The 22,954-nt window shown below is 47.5% G+C and overlaps 1 protein-coding gene across 1 annotated transcript in view; it reads left to right on the top strand.

Moving 5' to 3' along the window:
• Positions 1-22,695, top strand: part of cep97 (centrosomal protein 97) — a 29,529-nt gene extending 6,834 nt beyond the window's left edge. The window contains exons 8-12 of the mRNA XM_077240449.1: positions 11,546-11,704; positions 11,784-11,950; positions 14,384-14,978; positions 15,219-15,294; positions 21,619-22,695. Of these exons, the coding sequence (XP_077096564.1) occupies positions 11,546-11,704; positions 11,784-11,950; positions 14,384-14,978; positions 15,219-15,294; positions 21,619-22,119 (1,498 nt within the window). The 3' untranslated portion in view covers positions 22,120-22,695. The remainder of the gene's footprint in view (positions 1-11,545; positions 11,705-11,783; positions 11,951-14,383; positions 14,979-15,218; positions 15,295-21,618) is intronic.
• Positions 22,696-22,954: the final 259 nt, after the last annotated feature.

Here is a 22,954-nt window from a genome sequence, read left to right as displayed (position 1 = left end):
AGTGGCACACACAGATGCAGAGTGGTGACACACACAGATGCAGAGTGGCACACACAGATGCAGAGTGGCACACACAGATGCAGAGTGGCACACACAGATGCAGAGTGACACACACAGATGCAGAGTGGCACACACAGATGCAGAGTGGTGACACACACAGATGCAGAGTGGCACACACAGATGCAGAGTGGTGACACACACAGATGCAGAGTGGCACACACAGATGCAGAGTGGCACACACAGATGCAGAGTGGCACACACAGATGCAGAGTGGTGACACACACAGATGCAGAGTGGCACACACAGATGCAGAGTGGTGACACACACAGATGCAGAGTGGCACACACAGATGCAGAGTGGCACACACAGATGCAGAGTGGCACACACAGATGCAGAGTGACACACACAGATGCAGAGTGGCACACACAGATGCAGAGTGGTGACACACACAGATGCAGAGTGGCACACACAGATGCAGAGTGGTGACACACACAGATGCAGAGTGGCACACACAGATGCAGAGTGGCACACACAGATGCAGAGTGAAACACACAGATGCAGAGTGGCACACACAGATGCAGAGTGGCACACACAGATGCAGAGTGACACACACAGATGCAGAGTGGCACACACAGATGCAGAGTGGTGACACACACAGATGCAGAGTGGCACACACAGATGCAGAGTGGTGACACACACAGATGCAGAGTGGCACACACAGATGCAGAGTGGCACACACAGATGCAGAGTGGCACACACAGATGCAGAGTGGTGACACACACAGATGCAGAGTGGCACACACAGATGCAGAGTGGTGACACACACAGATGCAGAGTGGCACACACAGATGCAGAGTGGCACACACAGATGCAGAGTGGCACACACAGATGCAGAGTGACACACACAGATGCAGAGTGGCACACACAGATGCAGAGTGGTGACACACACAGATGCAGAGTGGCACACACAGATGCAGAGTGGTGACACACACAGATGCAGAATGACACACACAGATGCAGAGTGACACACACAGATGCAGAGTGACACACACAGATGCAGAGTGACACACACAGATGCAGAGTGACACACACAGATGCAGAGTGACACACACAGATGCAGAGTGACACACACAGATGCAGAGTGAAACACACAGATGCAGAGTGACACACACAGATGCAGAGTGACACACACAGATGCAGAGTGAAACGCACAGATGCAGAGTGACACGCACAGATGCAGAGTGACACGCACAGATGCAGAGTGACACACACAGATGCAGAGTGACACACACAGATGCAGAGTGACACACACAGATGCAGAGTGGAACGCACAGATGCAGAGTGAAACGCACAGATGCAGAGTGGCACGCACAGATGCAGAGTGGCACGCACAGATGCAGAGTGGCACGCACAGATGCAGAGTGGCACGCACAGATGCAGAGTGAAACACACAGATGCAGAGTGACACGCACAGATGCAGAGTGACACACACAGATGCAGAGTGACACACACAGATGCAGAGTGACACACACAGATGCAGAGTGACACACACAGATGCAGAGTGGTGACACACACAGATGCAGAGTGACACGCACAGATGCAGAGTGGCACACACAGATGCAGAGTGGTGACACGCACAGATGCAGAGTGACACACACAGATGCAGAGTGACGCACACAGATGCAGAGTGACACACACAGATGCAGAGTGACACAAACAGATGCAGAGTGGTGACACACACAGATGCAGAGTGGTGACACACACAGATGCAGAGTGGTGACACGCACAGATGCAGAGTGGCACACACAGATGCAGAGTGGCGACACACACAGATGCAGAGTGGCGACACACACAGATGCAGAGTGGCGACACACACAGATGCAGAGTGACACACACAGATGCAGAGTGACGCACACAGATGCAGAGTGACACACACAGATGCAGAGTGACACGCACAGATGCAGAGTGGTGACACGCACAGATGCAGAGTGGCACACACAGATGCAGAGTGACACACACAGATGCAGAGTGGTGACACGCACAGATGCAGAGTGGCACACACAGATGCAGAGTGGTGACACGCACAGATGCAGAGTGACACACACAGATGCAGAGTGACGCACACAGATGCAGAGTGACACACACAGATGCAGAGTGACACAAACAGATGCAGAGTGACACACACAGATGCAGAGTGGTGACACACACAGATGCAGAGTGGTGACACGCACAGATGCAGAGTGGCACACACAGATGCAGAGTGGCGACACACACAGATGCAGAGTGGCGACACACACAGATGCAGAGTGGCGACACACACAGATGCAGAGTGACACACACAGATGCAGAGTGACGCACACAGATGCAGAGTGACACACACAGATGCAGAGTGACACGCACAGATGCAGAGTGGTGACACGCACAGATGCAGAGTGGCACACACAGATGCAGAGTGGCACACACAGATGCAGAGTGGTGACACACAGATGCAGAGTGACACACACAGATGCAGAGTGACACACACAGATGCAGACTGGTGACACACAGATGCAGAGTGACACACACAGATGCAGAGTGACACACACAGATGCAGAGTGACACACACAGATGCAGAGTGACACACACAGATGCAGAGTGACACACACAGATGCAGAGTGACACACACAGATGCAGAGTGGCACACACAGATGCAGAGTGAAACACACAGATGCAGAGTGAAACACACAGATGCAGAGTGACACACACAGATGCAGAGTGACACACACAGATGCAGAGTGACACACACAGATGCAGAGTGACACACGGATGCAGACTGGTGACACACAGATGCAGACTGGTGACACACACAGATGCAGAGTGACACACACAGATGCAGAGTGACACACACAGATGCAGAGTGACACACACAGATGCAGAGTGACACACACAGATGCAGAGTGACACACACAGATGTACAGTGACACACACAGATGTAGAGTGAAACACACAGATGCAGAGTGGTGACACACAGATGCAGAGTGAAACACACAGATGCAGAGTGACACACACAGATGTAGAGTGAAACACACAGATGCAGAGTGGTGACACACACAGATGCAGAGTGAAACACACAGATGCAGAGTGACACACACAGATGCAGAGTGACACACACAGATGCAGAGTGGTGACACGCACAGATGCAGAGTGAAACACACAAATGCAGAGTGGTGACACACACAGATGCAGAGTGAAACACACAGATGCAGAGTGAAACACACAGATGCAGAGTGACACACACAGATGCAGAGTGACACACACAGATGCAGAGTGACACACACAGATGCAGAGTGACACACACAGATGCAGAGTGACACACACAGATGTAGAGTGAAACACACAGATGCAGAGTGACACACACAGATGCAGAGTGACACACACAGATGCAGAGTGACACACACAGATGCAGAGTGACACACACAGATGCAGAGTGACACACACAGATGTAGAGTGAAACACACAGATGCAGAGTGACACACACAGATGCAGAGTGACACACACAGATGCAGAGTGACACACACAGATGCAGAGTGACACACACAGATGCAGAGTGACACACAGATGCAGAGTGACACACACAGATGCAGAGTGACACACACAGATGTAGAGTGACACACACAGATGTAGAGTGAAACACACAGATGCAGAGTGGTGACACACACAGATGCAGAGTGAAACACACAGATGCAGAGTGACACACACAGATGTAGAGTGAAACACACAGATGCAGAGTGGTGACACACACGGATGCAGAGTGAAACACACAGATGCAGAGTGACACACACAGATGCAGAGTGACACACACAGATGCAGAGTGGTGACACGCACAGATGCAGAGTGACACACACAGATGCAGAGTGAAACACACAGATGCAGAGTGACACACACAGATGCAGAGTGACACACACAGATGCAGAGTGACATACACAGATGCAGAGTGACACACACAGATGTAGAGTGACACACACAGATGTAGAGTGAAACACACAGATGCAGAGTGGTGACACACACAGATGCAGAGTGAAACACACAGATGCAGAGTGAATCACACAGATGCAGGGTGAATCACACAGATGCAGAGTGACACACACAGATGCAGAGTGACACACACAGATGCAGAGTGACACACACAGATGCAGAGTGAAACACACAGATGCAGAGTGGTGACACACACAGATGCAGAGTGAAACACACAGATGCAGAGTGACACACACAGATGCAGAGTGAAACACACACAGATGCAGAGTGACACACACAGATGCAGAGTGACACACACAGATGCAGAGTGACACACACAGATGCAGAGTGACACACACAGATGCAGAGTGAAACACACAGATGCAGAGTGAAACACACAGATGCAGAGTGGTGACACACACAGATGCAGAGTGAAACACACAGATGCAGAGTGGTGACACAGACAGATGCAGAGTGACACACACAGATGCAGAGTGAAACACACAGATGCAGAGTGGTGACACACACAGATGCAGAGTGAAACACACAGATGCAGAGTGGTGACACAGACAGATGCAGAGTGACACAGACAGATGCAGAGTGACACAGACAGATGCAGAGTGACACACACAGATGCAGAGTGACACACACAAATGCAGAGTGACACACACAGATGCAGAGTGGTGAAACACACAGATGCAGAGTGGTGACACAGACAGATGGAGAGTGACACACACAGATGCAGAGTGACACACACAGATGCAGAGTGACACACACATATGCAGAGTGACACACACAGATGCAGAGTGAAACACACAGATGCAGAGTGACACACACAGAAGTGACACACACAGATGCAGAGTGAAACACACAGATGCAGAGTGAAACACACACAGATGCAGAGTGAAACACACAGATGCAGAGTGAAACACACAGATGCAGAGTGGTGACACAGACAGATGCAGAGTGACACACACAGATGCAGAGTGACACACACAGATGCAGAGTGAAACACACAGATGCAGAGTGGTGACACAGACAGATGCAGAGTGACACAGACAGATGCAGAGTGACACACACAGATGCAGAGTGACACACACAGATGCAGAGTGACACACACAGATGCAGATTGACACACACAGATGCAGAGTGAAACACACAGATGCAGAGTGGTGACACACACAGATGCAGAGTGGTGACACACACAGATGCAGAGTGGTGACACACACAGATGCAGAGTGGTGACACACACAGATGCAGAGTGACACACACAGATGCAGAGTGACACACACAGATGCAGAGTGAAACACACAGATGCAGAGTGACACACAGATGCAGAGTGGTGACACACACAGATGCAGAGTGGTGACACACACAAATGCAGAGTGACACACACAGATGCAGAGTGGTGACACACACAGATGCAGAGTAAAACACACAGATGCAGAGTGACACACACAGATGCAGAGTGAAACACACAGATGCAGAGTGAAACACACAGATGCAGAGTGACACACACAGATGCAGAGTGACACACAGATGCAGAGTGACACACACAGATGCAGAGTGGTGACGCACACAGATGCAGAGTGGTGACGCACACAGATGCAGAGTGGTGACACACACAGATGCAGAGTGGTGACCAACACAGATGCAGAGTGGTGACACACACAGATGCAGAGTGGTGACACACACAGATGCAGAGTGGTGACACACACAGATGCAGAGTGACACACACAGATGCAGAGTGACACACACAGATGCAGAGTGACACACACAGATGCAGAGTGACACACACAGATGCAGAGTGACACACACAGATGCAGAGTGACACACACAGATGCAGAGTAACACACAGATGCAGAGTGACACACACAGATGCAGAGTGACACACACAGATGCAGAGTGACACACAGAGATGCAGAGTGACACACAGAGATGCAGAGTGAAACACACAGATGCAGAGTGACACACACAGATGCAGAGTGGTGACACACACAGATGCAGAGTGACACACACAGATGCAGAGTGACACACACAGATGCAGAGTGAAACACACAGATGCAGAGTGACACACACAGATGCAGAGTGACACACACAGATGCAGAGTGACACACACAGATGCAGAGTGACACACACAGATGCAGAGTGAAACACACAGATGCAGAGTGACACACACAGATGCAGAGTGAAACACACAGATGCAGAGTGAAACACACAGATGCAGAGTGACACACACAGATGCAGAGTGGTGACACACACAGATGCAGAGTGGTGACACACACAGATGCAGAGTGGTGACACACACAGATGCAGAGTGGTGACACACACAGATGCAGAGTGGTGACACACACAGATGCAGAGTGACACACAGAGATGCAGAGTGACACACACAGATGCAGAGTGAAACACACAGATGCAGAGTGACACACACAGATGCAGAGTGGTGACACACACAGATGCAGAGTGGTAACACACACAGATGCAGAGTGGTGACACACACAGATGCAGAGTGGTGACACACACAGATGCAGAGTGAAACACACAGATGCAGAGTGACACACACAGATGTAGAGTGGTGAAACACACAGATGCAGAGTGACACACACAGATGCAGAGTGACACACACAGATGCAGAGTGGTGACACACAGATGCAGAGTGGTGACACACACAGATGTAGAGTGGTGACACACACAGATGCAGAGTGGTGACACACAGATGCAGAGTGGTGACACACACAGATGCAGAGTGGTGACACACACAGATGCAGAGTGGTGACACACACAGATGCAGAGTGGTGACACACACAGATGCAGAGTGGTGACACACACAGATGCAGAGTGACACACACAGATGCAGAGTGACACACACAGATGCAGAGTGACACACACAGATGCAGAGTGACACACACAGATGCAGAGTGACACACACAGATGCAGAGTGAAACACACAGATGCAGAGTGACACACACAGATGCAGAGTGACACACACAGATGCAGAGTGAAACACACAGATGCAGAGTGACACACAGATGCAGAGTGACACACACAGATGCAGAGTGACACACACAGATGCAGAGTGACACACACAGATGCAGAGTGAAACACACAGATGCAGAGTGACACACACAGATGCAGAGTGACACACACAGATGCAGAGTGACACACACAGATGCAGAGTGAAACACACAGATGCAGAGTGACACACACAGATGCAGAGTGAAACACAGATGCAGAGTGAAACACACAGATGCAGAGTGGTGACACACACAGATGCAGAGTGGTGACACACACAGATGCAGAGTGGTGACACACACAGATGCAGAGTGGTGACACACACAGATGCAGAGTGACACACAGAGATGCAGAGTGACACACACAGATGCAGAGTGAAACACACAGATGCAGAGTGGTGACACACACAGATGCAGAGTGGTGACACACACAGATGCAGAGTGGTGACACACACAGATGCAGAGTGGTGACACACACAGATGCAGAGTGGTGACACACACAGATGCAGAGTGGTGACACACACAGATGCAGAGTGAAACACACAGATGCAGAGTGACACACACAGATGTAGAGTGGTGACACACACAGATGCAGAGTGACACACACAGATGTAGAGTGGTGAAACACACAGATGCAGAGTGACACACACAGATGCAGAGTGACACACACAGATGCAGAGTGGTGACACACACAGATGTAGAGTGGTGACACACACAGATGCAGAGTGGTGACACACACAGATGCAGAGTGGTGACACACACAGATGCAGAGTGGTGACACACACAGATGCAGAGTGGTGACACACACAGATGCAGAGTGAAACACACAGATGCAGAGTGACACACACAGATGCAGAGTGACACACACAGATGCAGAGTGACACACACAGATGCAGAGTGACACACACAGATGCAGAGAGACACACACAGATGCAGAGAGACACACACAGATGCAGATTGACAGATGCAGAGTGACACACACAGATGCAGAGTGACACACACAGATGCAGAGTGAAACACACAGATGCAGAGTGACACACACAGATGCAGAGTGACACACACAGATGCAGAGTGACACACACAGATGCAGAGTGAAACACACAGATGCAGAGTGACACACACAGATGCAGAGTGACACACACAGATGCAGAGTGAAACACACAGATGCAGATGCAGAGTGAAACACACAGATGCAGAGTGACACACACAGATGCAGAGTGACACACACAGATGCAGAGTGACACACACAGATGCAGAGTGACACACACAGATGCAGAGTGACACACAGATGCAGAGTGACACACAGATGCAGAGTGAAACACACAGATGCAGAGTGACACACACAGATGCAGAGTGACACACACAGATGCAGAGTGACACACACAGATGCAGAGTGACACACACAGATGCAGAGTGACACACACAGATGCAGAGTGACACACAGATGCAGAGTGAAACACACAGATGCAGAGTGACACACACAGATGCAGAGTGACACACACAGATGCAGAGTGACACACAGATGCAGAGTGACACACACAGATGCAGAGTGACACACACAGATGCAGAGTGACACACACAGATGCAGAGTGACACACACAGATGCAGAGTGACACACACAGATGCAGAGTGAAACACACAGATGCAGAGTGAAACACACAGATGCAGAGTGACACACACAGATGCAGAGTGACACACACAGATGCAGAGTGACACACACAGATGCAGAGTGAAACACACAGATGCAGAGTGACACACACAGATGCAGAGTGACACACACAGATGCAGAGTGACACACACAGATGCAGAGTGACACACACAGATGCAGAGTGACACACACAGATGCAGAGTGAAACACACAGATGCAGAGTGACACACACAGATGCAGAGTGAAACACACAGATGCAGAGTGAAACACACAGATGCAGAGTGAAACACACAGATGCAGAGTGACACACACAGATGCAGAGTGACACACACAGATGCAGAGTGACACACACAGATGCAGAGTGACACACACAGATGCAGAGTGACACACACAGATGCAGAGTGACACACACAGATGCAGAGTGACACACACAGATGCAGAGTGACACACACAGATGCAGAGTGGTGACACACACAGATGCAGAGTGGTGACACACACAGATGCAGAGTGGTGACACACACAGATGCAGAGTGGTGACACACACAGATGCAGAGTGGTGACACACACAGATGCAGAGTGACACACACAGATGCAGAGTGACACACACAGGTGCAGAGTGAAACACACAGGTGCAGAGTGACACACACAGAGATGCAGAGTGACACACAGATGCAGAGTGACACACACAGATGCAGAGTGACACACACAGAGATGCAGAGTGACACACAGAGATGCAGAGTGACACACAGATGCAGAGTGACACACAGATGCAGAGTGACACACACAGATGCAGAGTGGTGACACACACAGATGCAGAGTGGTGACACACACAGATGCAGAGTGACACACACAGATGCAGAGTGAAACACACAGATGCAGAGTGGTGACACACACAGATGCAGAGTGAAACACACTGATGCAGAGTGGTGACACACACAGATGTAGAGTGACACACACAGATGCAGAGTGAAACACACAGATGCAGAGTGGTGACACACACAGATGCAGAGTGGTGACACACACACAGATGCAGAGTGACACACACAGATGCAGAGTGAAACACACAGATGCAGAGTGACACACACAGATGCAGAGTGGTGACACACACAGATGCAGAGTGGTGACACACACAGATGCAGAGTGAAACACACAGATGCAGACACACACAGATGCAGAGTGACACACACAGATGCAGAGTGGTGACACAGACAGATGCAGAGTGACACACACAGATGCAGAGTGACACACACGGATGCAGAGTGACACACACAGATGCAGAGTGACACACAGTGACACACACAGATGCAGAGTGACACACACAGATGCAGAGTGACACACACAGATGCAGAGTGACACACACAGATGCAGAGTGAAACACACAGGTGCAGAGTGACACACACAGAGATGCAGAGTGACACACACAGATGCAGAGTGACACACACAGAGATGCAGAGTGACACACAGAGATGCAGAGTGACACACAGATGCAGAGTGGTGACACACACAGATGCAGAGTGGTGACACACACAGATGCAGAGTGACACACACAGATGCAGAGTGAAACACACAGATGCAGACACACACAGATGCAGAGTGAAACACACAGATGCAGAGTGGTGACACAGACAGATGCAGAGTGACACACACAGATGCAGAGTGACACACACGGATGCAGAGTGACACACACAGATGCAGAGTGACACACAGTGACACACAGATGCAGAGTGACACACAGATGCAGAGTGACACACACAGATGCAGAGTGGTGACACACAGATGCAGAGTGGTGACACACAGATGCAGAGTGACACACACAGATGCAGAGTGAAACACACAGATGCAGAGTGAAACACACAGATGCAGAGTGACACACACAGATGCAGAGTGACACACACAGATGCAGAGTGACACACACAGATGCAGAGTGGTGACACACACAGATGCAGAGTGGTGACACACACAGATGCAGAGTGGTGACACACACAGATGCAGAGTGAAACACACAGATGCAGACACACACAGATGCGGAGTGAAACACACAGATGCAGAGTGGTGACACAGACAGATGCAGAGTGACACACACAGATGCAGAGTGACACACACAGATGCAGAGTGACACACACAGATGCAGAGTGACACACACAGATGCAGAGTGACACACACAGATGCAGAGTGGTGACACACAGATGCAGAGTGACACACACAGATGCAGAGTGACACACACAGATGCAGAGTGAAACACACAGATGCAGAGTGACACACACAGATGCAGAGTGACACACACAGATGCCACACACAGATGCAGAGTGACACACACAGATGCAGAGTGACACACACAGATGCAGAGTGACACACACAGATGCAGAGTGACACACACAGATGCAGAGTGACACACACAGATGCAGAGTGACACACACAGATGCAGAGTGGCACACACAGATGCAGAGTGACACACACAGATGCAGAGTGACACACACAGATGCAGAGTGGCCGAGCGGCAGGACCGAGAACCACCGGCATAAACATCCATCCAGCATTCCCAGTAGTGTACATTATGCTGAATGTTTATATGTGAATAAAACACTAAATTAAATCTGTTCATCATATAAAGCGATCGTGTCTCTTCAGAAAATATGCTCAATTGATATGGATTAGTTTTACAATCTTTTTATGAACAGTTTGAAGCGTCAGTAGTAGTAGTTGCGTTGACTGTCAATGGAGCGACAGAAAGCTCTCAGATTTCATTAAAATATCTTTATTTGAGTTCTGAAGATCAATAAACGCCTTGCGGGTTTGCAACGACATGAGTAATTAGTGACAGAATTTTCATCTTTGAGTGAACTAACCCTCTGAGAAAGCGTTACTCATGACCACTTCCTCAATGTTTGCAGACTGAAAGGAGAGTGGCTGTACAGTCAGGGCAAAGGGCGAGTATTTCGGCCGGGTCAGCATGAGGAGCTGCTCCAGTACCTGTCCCACACCTGTCCCGTCACAGACACATTACAGTCCGCAGAGGACGCCAAACTCCAGAAAATCCTCAACAAGCAGAGGTAGCATCCAAAACACTGCATGTAATCCACAGCAAACCTGATCTTCAGTGTGTGTGTGTGTGTGTGTGTGTGTGCGCAGACAGCATCAGAAACAGCTGCAGAAAACACGTCTCTGCTGTTCCCAGAATCCCTCTCGGCCCACACATCTACATGTGCATCAGTTCCGGGACCACAGGAGCCGAGATGAGGATGATGATGAGGATGATGATGATGATGATGATGATGATGATGTCATTCCTCTGACAGGTCAGATCAGTCACACACCCAGGGAGGAATACACTTAACGCTTGTAATCTCTCTTCACCAGCAGATCAGTTTCCACACAGCCATGTTAATCAGCTTCATTTGCCAAGTTTGTTGTTCACACACACACACACACACACACAATTTAGAGTTGGACATGGACTTAAGATTTCATTAAACTAACTGTTAGATGTATTTCCCCTTGCACTTTTATTCCTTGGATAAAAACGAATGACATTGTCACTCAGAATGCGTCTGAAATCGAGTTATACTTTTATTGTAGTTAAGAATAACTCGCATCCTGCAGCAACTTTTAGAGTAGCATGGTGATGGTAGGATAAATGTAATTTTCCGTATTAGCTTAAACGTTACCGGCTGCTCGTTTGAAGAGACTCGCGCGAACTGCTGCGTAGTGCGTACCAGAACCGTTAAATGCGTATGAGGCGCTGCAAAGGAAACTCCGCCTACCACTTCTCCGCCAAATTTTTATTAATATAATATTTGTTTGTATTATTATTGTTAGTGGCAAGGGTGTGTTTCATTTATTATAATATTTATAATAATAATAATTATTATTCACAATTATCAGAAAAGGGCACAATACATTTTGAGACAAAAGGGGCAGGGGCGTGAGCCCTCCCGGCCCCCCCCCTGTGCACGCCACTGATACAGATGGATCACTCAAATCAGAAAAAATTTTGAAGGTTATGATTACGCCGATGGACATGAGTGGATGCGGGACGTTATAGTTCTCAAGCCTACTGAAAATGATCGGGCAACACGATCTCATGAAAGTGCGTATCTATAGTAATTAAAAAATTATAATAAATAATTATCGATTTTCAAATATTGCTCCTGTCAATACAGAACGAAATATTCTGTAGCCTATTTTGCCGTCAAAACTGCCGACGTTGTCTTTGCTGTATCAGTAGGCTATATATTTATGTTTAACATGAAGTAGGCCTTCCACAACTCTTCCCATGTGTCGAAGAAGGGTGATCCAAATCACGTGACTTTTTTCTAGCAGCAGCAGCGCCGCGTCAGACACGTTTCTGATGTGCAAAGACATAGAAAACGCCCACGCAGCAGAAGCGCCACGCTCACGCCAGTGTGTCACCAGCCTTACGTTTCAACACGGTAGAACAGACGCTCGTCAACATTGCCCGACCGTGACAACCCAACTGCTTAGCTAACTAGCTCGGGTGAGTAAAATTATATATGTGACCCTAGACCACAAAACCAGTCTTATGGGTCATTTTCTTTAAATTGAGATGTATACATCACATGAAAGCTGAATAAATAAGCTTCCCATTGATCTATGGTTTGTGAGGATATGGCAATATTTGGCCGAGATACAACCTTTTGAAAATCTGGAATCTGATGGGGCAAAAAATCTAAATATTGAGAAAATCGACTTTAAAGTTCTCCAAATGAAGTCCTTAGCAACGCATTACTAATGAAAGGAAATAATGAAATTTACACCATTATGAGTTCCCCACCACTAAATGCAAGTGTGTGCGTGTGTGTGTGCGTGTGTGTGTGCGTGTGTGTGTGAGTGTCTGTTTGTGTGTATGAATATGCGTACATGCCCGTATGTGTTTGTTTGTGTGTGTGTGTCTGTGTGTGCATCTCTGTTTGGGTGTATGATATGCGTGTGGGTGGGTCGCAGTGTGTGTGTGTGTGTGTGTGTGTGTGTGGTTACAAAACTGTTCCACACATTGATCGAATTCGTCGTCTTTCAGGTCATCCTTCCTTTGTCAAGCCAGTCTTTGGACATTCTGTATCATCTTCCCAATCATTTGCGAAAAAATCATTTACTATGTTCGTTAAATTATTGCTGTCATTAAAGTTGAAATTGAGCAAATGCGCTATCTCAGAATCCTTGGCTTGCACCGTAACCATTGCGGATTGTGTACAGTGTGCACGCGAAGAAGTTGCCAGCCAATGAGAGGCGCTGTAGCAGACCGTTGCTAAGAAGAAAACAGTTTTTTTTACACGAGAAGGGTTTGTTTTAACGCTCTCTATTGGCTTACTGCTCTAATGACGTTGTGGAGAGTTATGAACCCGAAAGGGGGAAATCTAAGCTTGACATAGATACCAAACTTGAGTGGGTAATTCCCAAAGAGCGGACAGCAGCGAGTGAAGTTTGTATGCGTGTTTTCTGACTTTTTTTTGCACGATTTTGCTGCATCCATTCACAAAAATATTTTTTATATATATTTACGGTAGGAAATTTACAAAATATCTTCATGGAACATGATCTTTACTGAATATACTAATGATTTTGGCATAAAAGAAAAATCGATAATTTTGACCCATACAATGTATTGTTGGCTATTGCTAAAAATGTACCCGTGCCACTTACGACTGGTTTTGTGGTCCAGGGTCACATATTAGTTCATGAAAAACCTGATTCTTCCTCCATTATGATTGCAGATGTGGATCTAGGTGTTCAGGTGAACTCGTGGATGTGCGCTGAGTCTTCTTCACCTGTGGTCTCTGCGGTCCGGCTTCCACTCGCTGATGAGGACCGGATGATTGTGGAGGACGTGACGGATGAAGAGATGCATCATGGGAGTCTGCTGTCTTCTGAATCTGCTTTCTTACCCTTTAACCCTGCGGTTCATCATCCAGCGTCCGCTCCTGACAGCGGGGAGGAGGAGTTTGAGGATTCCCTGGCTCCTCCCACATCCACTCAGCTCCGCCTACCAGGGGAGGAGTCAGGGGGCGGAACTATCCTCACCTCTCGCACACATGGATCGGGTGGTTTGGAGCAGTTCAGTCACACAGACGCGCAGCTCAACGGGGATGCCGTGTTCCAGAACGGACCTGTGGAGGATTGTGGGAGAGCTGGGACCGGGACTGGGACTGGGACGCAGTGTAAAGCACATGACGCCGCTGTGAGGATCCAGGCCTGGTGGAGGGGTCACCACACACGCCACTTTCACACACAGGCCAGAGAAGTGCGAGGCGAGATACGCCTGCGCAGAATGCAGGATCACATCGTCCACCTGACCGCAGAACTGGACAGGTGAAACTCTTCACCATTAAACACTTCATATGTCAAACAATTCCTAATGTCATCAAGACTTTGTCAGAAACATTTACTGAATAAAGACTAAAGGAAAGTTTGAAAAGTTTTATCTTCTAGATCCCGAATCAGTCTTGTATTTCTGTGAATCGCTGATTAGTTCAAACACTAAAACTGCTTCAACTATAACGTAAGCTTAAACAGTGTAAAGTATTTACCAGTAACTCTTATGCTTTACAGGGTGCGCCATCAACAAGAAGAAGACCGACTGCAGAGACGAGTGCAAGAAGAAGCGGTGAAGTTCCTGTGGAAGCAGGTCAGTGTCATGATGGAGACTCCTTATCTCAGTCATCTGGGGAATAAACCATGACCAAGAGAATCTGGCCAGAATATGTGAAGCATCGTCACCGATTTTGGTCACATTTGACATTTGCCCAACATGACAGGGTTAGAGATCATAGAAACACAAACTACTGGACGAGTGAGAACTTGAAATGGAAGACGACACATTATGTTAAAGCTAAATATATTAGCTAGTCCATAGAAAATATCAATTTATAAATAAATATTGTCAGAGTGTTTGTCTTGACTGTTTTTCTTTAAGGAAGTTAGTAACTATCATGATTTGTGATAAGTGGGATAATGTACAGTAATCTGTTCATTATTGTAAAATAAACCATAAAGTCCTAGTTACCCTGGGCTTATTTAGTGATCATCTACACTTACAGGATCTTGAGAAAAGACTTGACTCAAAGGTGCAGTGTGTTATTTCTCAAAGTCGTTGCTGAAGATTGTTGATAATAGAAATCAACCCAAAGAAACACACCCCTCTCTTCACGCAGGGTGTCCGGCGGGTCCTTAAAAAGTCTTAAAGTCCCTGTAAAGTCAAAATGAAGTATGTGTTCTGAGTTTGTCATATCACAGAAAAATGTGTTATTAGACACCCAGCCAAATTTGAATGATAAAAAAAGGCGGCAAGTACATAAAATAAGCTATCAAAATCTTGAAAAAATGAGCAGTAGTCTCTGCTTTCAAACGCTGGGGGCGTGTCCACTGGCTGCGCTGAAACCACGCCCACTCGCGGTAAAGCTGCCGTTGCCACACTCAACTGTCACCCGCTACAGCCGGAATGGATGCTCCTAGCAGCTTATTAGGTTAATTATAACATAAGCGCACAAGGGAACTTACACTCATTGGTGGGCACGCACTGCCGATGATGTCACCAGTTGTCGGCGCGACGGGAGGATGAAGGCCGAGGCGGGAGATAGTCGGTTTGGCCCCATTCACCAGTAACAGCGGATTATCAATGAATCCCAGTTGTCTCCGACGAAAGTTTATAAAACTATCCCGTGTAAAATGATCACTACAGAGGCGGGTTTTGGCGGTGATCCTCAGCTCTCCATCAAGGTGGCTTTTCACAAAATTAACCCACCTCTTCTTGATGTGATTTAAGTAAACACGTATTTAGTAAATTTAAATGAGGACACCGATCTGTTTTGTACGTGATCGCATCCAGGTAGTACGCATTTCTGTGACGAAGACATAGCTAACTAGCAAACTGCAAGCTGTAGTAACTAATAATACTGACAGTAACTCGCGATTGAGCGGCAAACTGATGCGAATGTGCTCTATTTATATTGTTAGTGGAGCGGCCAGCCTCAGGGGCTCCAGTGCGTCATCAGGTAGGGGCGGGGCCAGGAGCTCAGGCACTCCAGTGCGTCATCAGGTAGGGGCGGGGCCAGGAGCTCAGGGGCTCCAGTGCGTCATCAGGTAGGGGCGGGGCCAGAAGCTCAGGGGCTCCAGTGCGTCATCAGGTAGGGGCGGGGCCAGGAGCTCAGGCACTCCAGTGCGTCATCAGGTAGGGGCGGGGCCAGGAGCTCAGGGGCTCCAGTGCGTCATCAGGTAGGGGCGGGGCCAGGAGCTCAGGCACTCCAGTGCGTCATCAGGTAGGGGCGGGGCCAGGAGCTCAGGCACTCCAGTGCGTCATCAGGTAGGGGCGGGGCCAGGAGCTCAGGGGCTCCAGTGCGTCATCAGGTAGGGGCGGGGCCAGGAGCTCAGGCACTCCAGTGCGTCATCAGGTAGGGGCGGGGCCAGGAGCTCAGGCACTCCAGTGCGTCATCAGGTAGGGGCGGGGCCAGGAGCTCAGGGGCTCCAGTGCGTCATCAGGTAGGGGCGGGACCAGGAGCTCAGGGGCTCCAGTGCGTCATCAGGTAGGGGCGGGGCCAGGAGCTCAGGCACTCCAGTGCGTCATCAGGTAGGGGCGGGGCCAGGAGCTCAGGCACTCCAGTGCGTCATCAGGTAGGGGCGGGGCCAGGAGCTCAGGCACTCCAGTGCGTCATCAGGTAGGGGCGGGGCCAGGAGCTCAGGCACTCCAGTGCTACATCGAGTACCCTTTTAGCCCCGCCCAAAAAATCCGTAAAATATCAATGGTGAAAAAATGTTTTAGCAATACATTTCTAACATTTATAATGTGTTTAGATTTTTTTTTTAATTGCCTTTACAGGGACTTTATAAGGTCTTAAATTAGATTTGAAAAATTTAAGGCCATAAAAAGTCTTATTTTTACTTATGAAAGGTCTTAAATTTCCGATGGCAATTTGACTTAGACATATCTAAATGTTATTTATATAAAGTACGCATATCTAATTAGCGTACTTTTTTATTTATTATTCGTTCTTTGTGGATTTGCTCGTTCACGTGACATTTCGCGTCACACTCGCGCCAGCATTACGTCTGTCTCCTGCACGCGCAGAAAGCTGGTTAATTTCAGTTCAATTGTAAGTTCATTCTTTGTGTGCGTAGTGGTGTGCGATGTGTATTGTCTATTATGATATTGTAATCATTTTTTTACTTTAACGTTAACTAAGTACGAGGGCGCACAGCGAGCTGACATCGCATTTGTCTCTCATGCTTGCTTTCACTGCGTGATGTGTCAGTGCAGTTATAGGCATGTTCCCTAATAGACGTATAAAGTTTTGGTATTTTATATATCATATGTTGTTATCATACAGTATTACATCAACAAGAGGGCCGTTTTCCCGTGCACAATAGCAAAAGTGATATTTATTTTATATAACAGTTAACTTAAATTAACATTGTGAGTTACATTTTATAAACAATATTGTCAATATTGTTTGTTTTCCCTTTATTTCGCTGACGAGAATTTCAAAATGAAACCGTAGCAGAGTCTCAATGCAAAAGACAGCGATGATTTCTTGACTGAAATCCGCGTTTTGAATGAATGATTTTAACGATTCAATGAACAATCACTTGCACTTCCTGAATGAATCGGCCGTTTGAACAAATTGGTTGAATCAGACTCCCTGAGACAGTGACTTGCCGCCGCCTACTGGCGGGTTTAGTTTCACATTTAAAGTACCCTGTAATTAAAATGTTACAATTAGAAACCAGTTCATATTTAAATATTGAATTGAAGAATTGAAAGAATTGAATATCTCATGGCTTTATTTATGCAATTGTAAATGGAGTGTAAATATATTATAGGGTAAGTTCGGCGTTTTACAAGTAAAGCCCTGTTTTAAGATCGTTTCTGATGAAATCGAACGGTTGAGATCAAAATTTGGACACATGCTGCTGTCCCGAGAATATAGGTTTTTGTGTTAGCACCCCCCCCCCCCCCACCTATACAATGGTTCCATAGGGGCACTGGAGCAATCATTCATATAAACGCATTAAACTTTAGTTTACAAAGACCTGAAACTCACCGAGTGGTCTGGGGTGTTCACTGATATGCTCACGCAAAAATCGCTGCAAAAGAAGCTTTCCAACAGGTGTTTTACCGTTCGTTGTAAAACTGTGGACCTATTTTTCCAAACGCCTCACAACCGGACATTCTTCCAAAAACTACGATAAAACCTGTTGGAAAGCTTCTTTTGCAGCGATTTTTGCGTGAGCATATCAGTGAACACCCCAGACCACTCTGTGAGTTTCAGGTCTTTGTAAACTAAAGTTTAATGCGTTTATATGAATGATTGCTCCAGCACCCCTAATGTAAGGTATTAATTTTGATTTCTTCAGGTCTTAAAAAGGTCTTAAAAAGACTTAAATTTGACTATAAAAAGTGTGCAGATACCCTGTCATGGCTCCGCCTCCAAAACTCAATCCTCCAATCATAACCTCTGCTCTGAGTCTCGAACCCCGATCACTGGCAGTGAGGCGAGTGCACTAACAAGGACCCTAAACAGTAAACACCTCGCTTTCCAGCACGACTCTCACTACTTTACACACGAGTGGATTTCTGTTTATCATAGCAAAAGCACAACAAAATAATGCTTCACGAAAAATAAAGTGAATATGATAAACGAACGACAAGCACAGAAAATAACATGCATACATAAGAGTAAATACTCACAAGAGTTGGTTGTTTGTTGCCAGCAACTCCAGACACACACTGACACTCAAGTGTTCCTGTCAGGGATGCGTCGACTGTCAGAATGTGCAACAACATGATCATCCCATTGACCCTCAACACGGGTTATTCCACTCCTGTACACACACACACACACACACTCCTGCACACACACACTCACACACACACACACTCCTGCACACACACACTCACACACACACACACTCCTGCACACACACACTCACACACACACACACTCCTGCACACACACACTCACACACACACATACTCCTGCACACAAACTCCTACACGCACACACACATTCCTGCACACACAAACACACTCCTGCACACACACACAGCCCTGTACACACACACACACTACTGTGCAGCTTCACAGCTCCAGTGTCCTCGTGTAACTCGCTGTGAGTGTAGGAAATCCCGGACGATCATCAGTGTCTCCACTTGAGACTGTAAACCTAACCCAGTGTTTCATCAGTGTAACCCAGTGTTCCTCAGTGTAACCCAGTGTAACCCAGTGATCCTCAGTGTAACCCAGTAATCCTCAGTGTAACCCAGTGTTCCTCAGTGTAACCCAGTGATCCTCAGTGTAACCCAGTGTTTCATCAGTGTAACCCAGTGTTAGTGTTCCTCAGTGTAACCCAGTGTTCCTCAGTGTAACCCAGTGTTAGTGTTCCTCAGTGTAACCCAGTGTTCCTCAGTGTAACCCAGTGTTTCATCAGTGTAACCCAGTGTTCCGCAGTGTAACCCAGTGTTCCGCAGTGTAACCCAGTGTTCCTCAGTGTAACCCAGTGTTCCTCAGTTTAACCCAGTGTTCCTCAGTGTTATTCAGTGTTATTCAGTGTTCCTCAGTGTTCCTCAGTGTTATTCAGTGTCCCTCATTGTTCCTCAGTGTTCCTCAGTGTTCCTCAGTGTCCCTCATTGTTCCTCAGTGTTCCTCAGTGTTCCTCAGTGTTCCTCAGTGTTCCTCAGTGTTCCTCAGTGTTATTCAGTGTCCCTCATTGTTCCTCAGTGTTCCTCAGTGTTCCTCAGTGTTCCTCAGTGTTATTCAGTGTCCCTCATTGTTCCTCAGTGTTCCTCAGTGTTCCTCAGTGTCCCTCATTGTTACCCAGTGTTCCTCAGTGTTCCTCAGTGTTCCTCAGTGTTCCTCAGTGTTCCTCAGTGTTCCTCAGTGTTCCTCAGTGTCCCTCATTGTTCCTCAGTGTTCCTCAGTGTTCCTCAGTGTTCCTCAGTGTTCCTCAGTGTTATTCAGTGTCCCTCATTGTTCCTCAGTGTTCCTCAGTGTCCCTCATTGTTCCTCAGTGTTCCTCAGTGTTCCTCAGTGTCCCTCATTGTTCCTCAGTGTTCCTCAGTGTTCCTCAGTGTCCCTCATTGTTCCTCAGTGTTCCTCAGTGTTCCTCAGTGTTCCTCAGTGTTCCTCAGTGTTCCTCAGTGTTCCTCAGTGTTCCTCAGTGTTCCTCAGTGTCCCTCATTGTTCCTCAGTGTTCCTCAGTGTTCCTCAGTGTTCCTCAGTGTTCCTCAGTGTCCCTCATTGTTCCTCAGTGTTCCTCAGTGTTCCTCAGTGTCCCTCATTGTTCCTCAGTGTTCCTCAGTGTTCCTCAGTGTCCCTCATTGTTCCTCAGTGTTCCTCAGTGTTCCTCAGTGTTCCTCAGTGTTCCTCAGTGTTCCTCAGTGTCCCTCATTGTTCCTCAGTGTTCCTCAGTGTTCCTCAGTGTTCCTCAGTGTTCCTCAGTGTTATTCAGTGTCCCTCATTGTTCCTCATTGTTATTCAGTGTTCCTCAGTGTTCCTCAGTGTTCCTCAGTGTTCCTCAGTGTAACCCAGTGTTCCTCGGTGTAACCCAGTGTTCCTCAGTATTCCTCAGTGTTACTCACGTGTTGAGCGAATCAAAGAAACAGCTCGTCTGTTTTCAGGCCTTCCCGCTTTGCTCTCTCCAGCACTGGAAAGCTGTTCTTATATTAATCCGCGTTCTGAAGCTCTTTTCTGATTAAACTGAAAATCACATGCATTTCGAACCAAGGTTGCTGGTCCGTACGGATCAACTACGATCCCTGTCCTTGACATCGCGATATCGAATATATTGGTCAGCCTTAGAGACAAAACTACAAAATCTCTACCGATTGACAAATTTTTACCTTATATCGACCCACCCTTTGTTGTAAGGATAATAAGGGAGTTTGTTTTAGATTTTTTGCAAAATACACTTTATGGCAGATAATAGAAATAATATTTCTGACTGTGTTTATCCAACAGCTTCAGGTTCTACTGGAGTGGCAGTCGTCTGTAAACAAGAGCTCTGCATTCAATCCCAGCATTCCTGCTGTCGCTCCCGTCAGCACTGAGATCTCCATCCCGGAGTCCGGTTTCCATTCCCTCGGAGAGAGACAGGAACTGCCGGACACCAGCCGGATCAGGGCCGGATCCCCAGTGCCGGACACCAGCCGGATCAGGGCCGGAACCCCAGTGCCGGACACCAGCCGGATCAGGGCCGGAACCCCAGCACCGGACACAAGCCGAATCTCAGCCGGATCCCCAGTGCCGGACACCAGCCGGATCTCAGCCGGATCCCCAGAGCCGGACACCAGCCGAATCTCAGCCGGATCCCCGGTTCTCTCGCTCGGGTCGGGGGCTCGGGCCGCTGGAGACAGTCTGTTACAGCAGTATCTCTCATCCGTACAGCGACTGCAGGAGGAGGAGGAGGGAGACACGACATCTGATCTCTCTCCTCAGGGAAAACAGGAGCGCTTGTCCTGACCGGAGTTGGACTTTTCATTACTTGACTTCAATGTCTTTTATTTCCATATTACATGAATGTCATCCATCAGACACTCTGATTGAACAAAGTTGTGTGTTTAACTTAACAATAACTTTTATATTACTGGCCGCTGCTGCCTTTCGTCTCTCTAACAGTGTAGAAATGCATTTACACGGTTGGAATATCAGTATAAAGCTTTCTGTGAGAAGTCATTGACGTACTTCCCATATTCACTTACCCAGAGTGCCGAGCTCTTTCAGTCTACTTACCAGTCGACTGGTTTCCTTAATGAACGTAAAGTCTTGACGACAGAACCAGAAATAGCCTTGAACTGAAGAGGAGCATGTAGGTGTGTGGAATAAATTTGAATTTATTTGATAGTTTGAACCTGTTGAGTTTAATAGCCTTTATCATAAATGTTCGTATGTGTGCATCTGGATATTTACAGTATGTTCTTCAACAGGTGTTACGTGTGGCATATGCAATAAGTGTTAATTTATTTCACATTTTCATTCTTTTTTCTATGTCATATATTTAACAAAACCTTTTTGAAAATAAAGTTTTACTTTCCTTCACCATTGTGGTCATTCCAATCAATAGGTTAAAAAGAAAACATGTTTTGTCCTGCACCAAAAGGTGATTAATTAATAACATCACAGACGTTACAGTGAATAAACCCGCTGTGAACACTGATGATGCCAATGCTTTCACCCTAAACACTGCTTTCTCCCATCTGGACAATAACAACACTAGTGTGAAGATGATGTCTGTGGACTATGGCTAATCCCATATGTTGAGCTCCAGACTCTGAGGATAAACAGGATCAATGGATCC

This window comes from Siphateles boraxobius, unplaced genomic scaffold, assembly GCF_051911475.1.
Source record: "Siphateles boraxobius isolate OS27281-9 unplaced genomic scaffold, OSU_SipBor_1 231, whole genome shotgun sequence".
Taxonomy (NCBI): domain Eukaryota; kingdom Metazoa; phylum Chordata; class Actinopteri; order Cypriniformes; family Leuciscidae; genus Siphateles; species Siphateles boraxobius.
The sequence above is the reverse complement of the archived record's forward strand: the minus strand, read 5'-3'. Positions and strand labels throughout refer to the sequence as shown.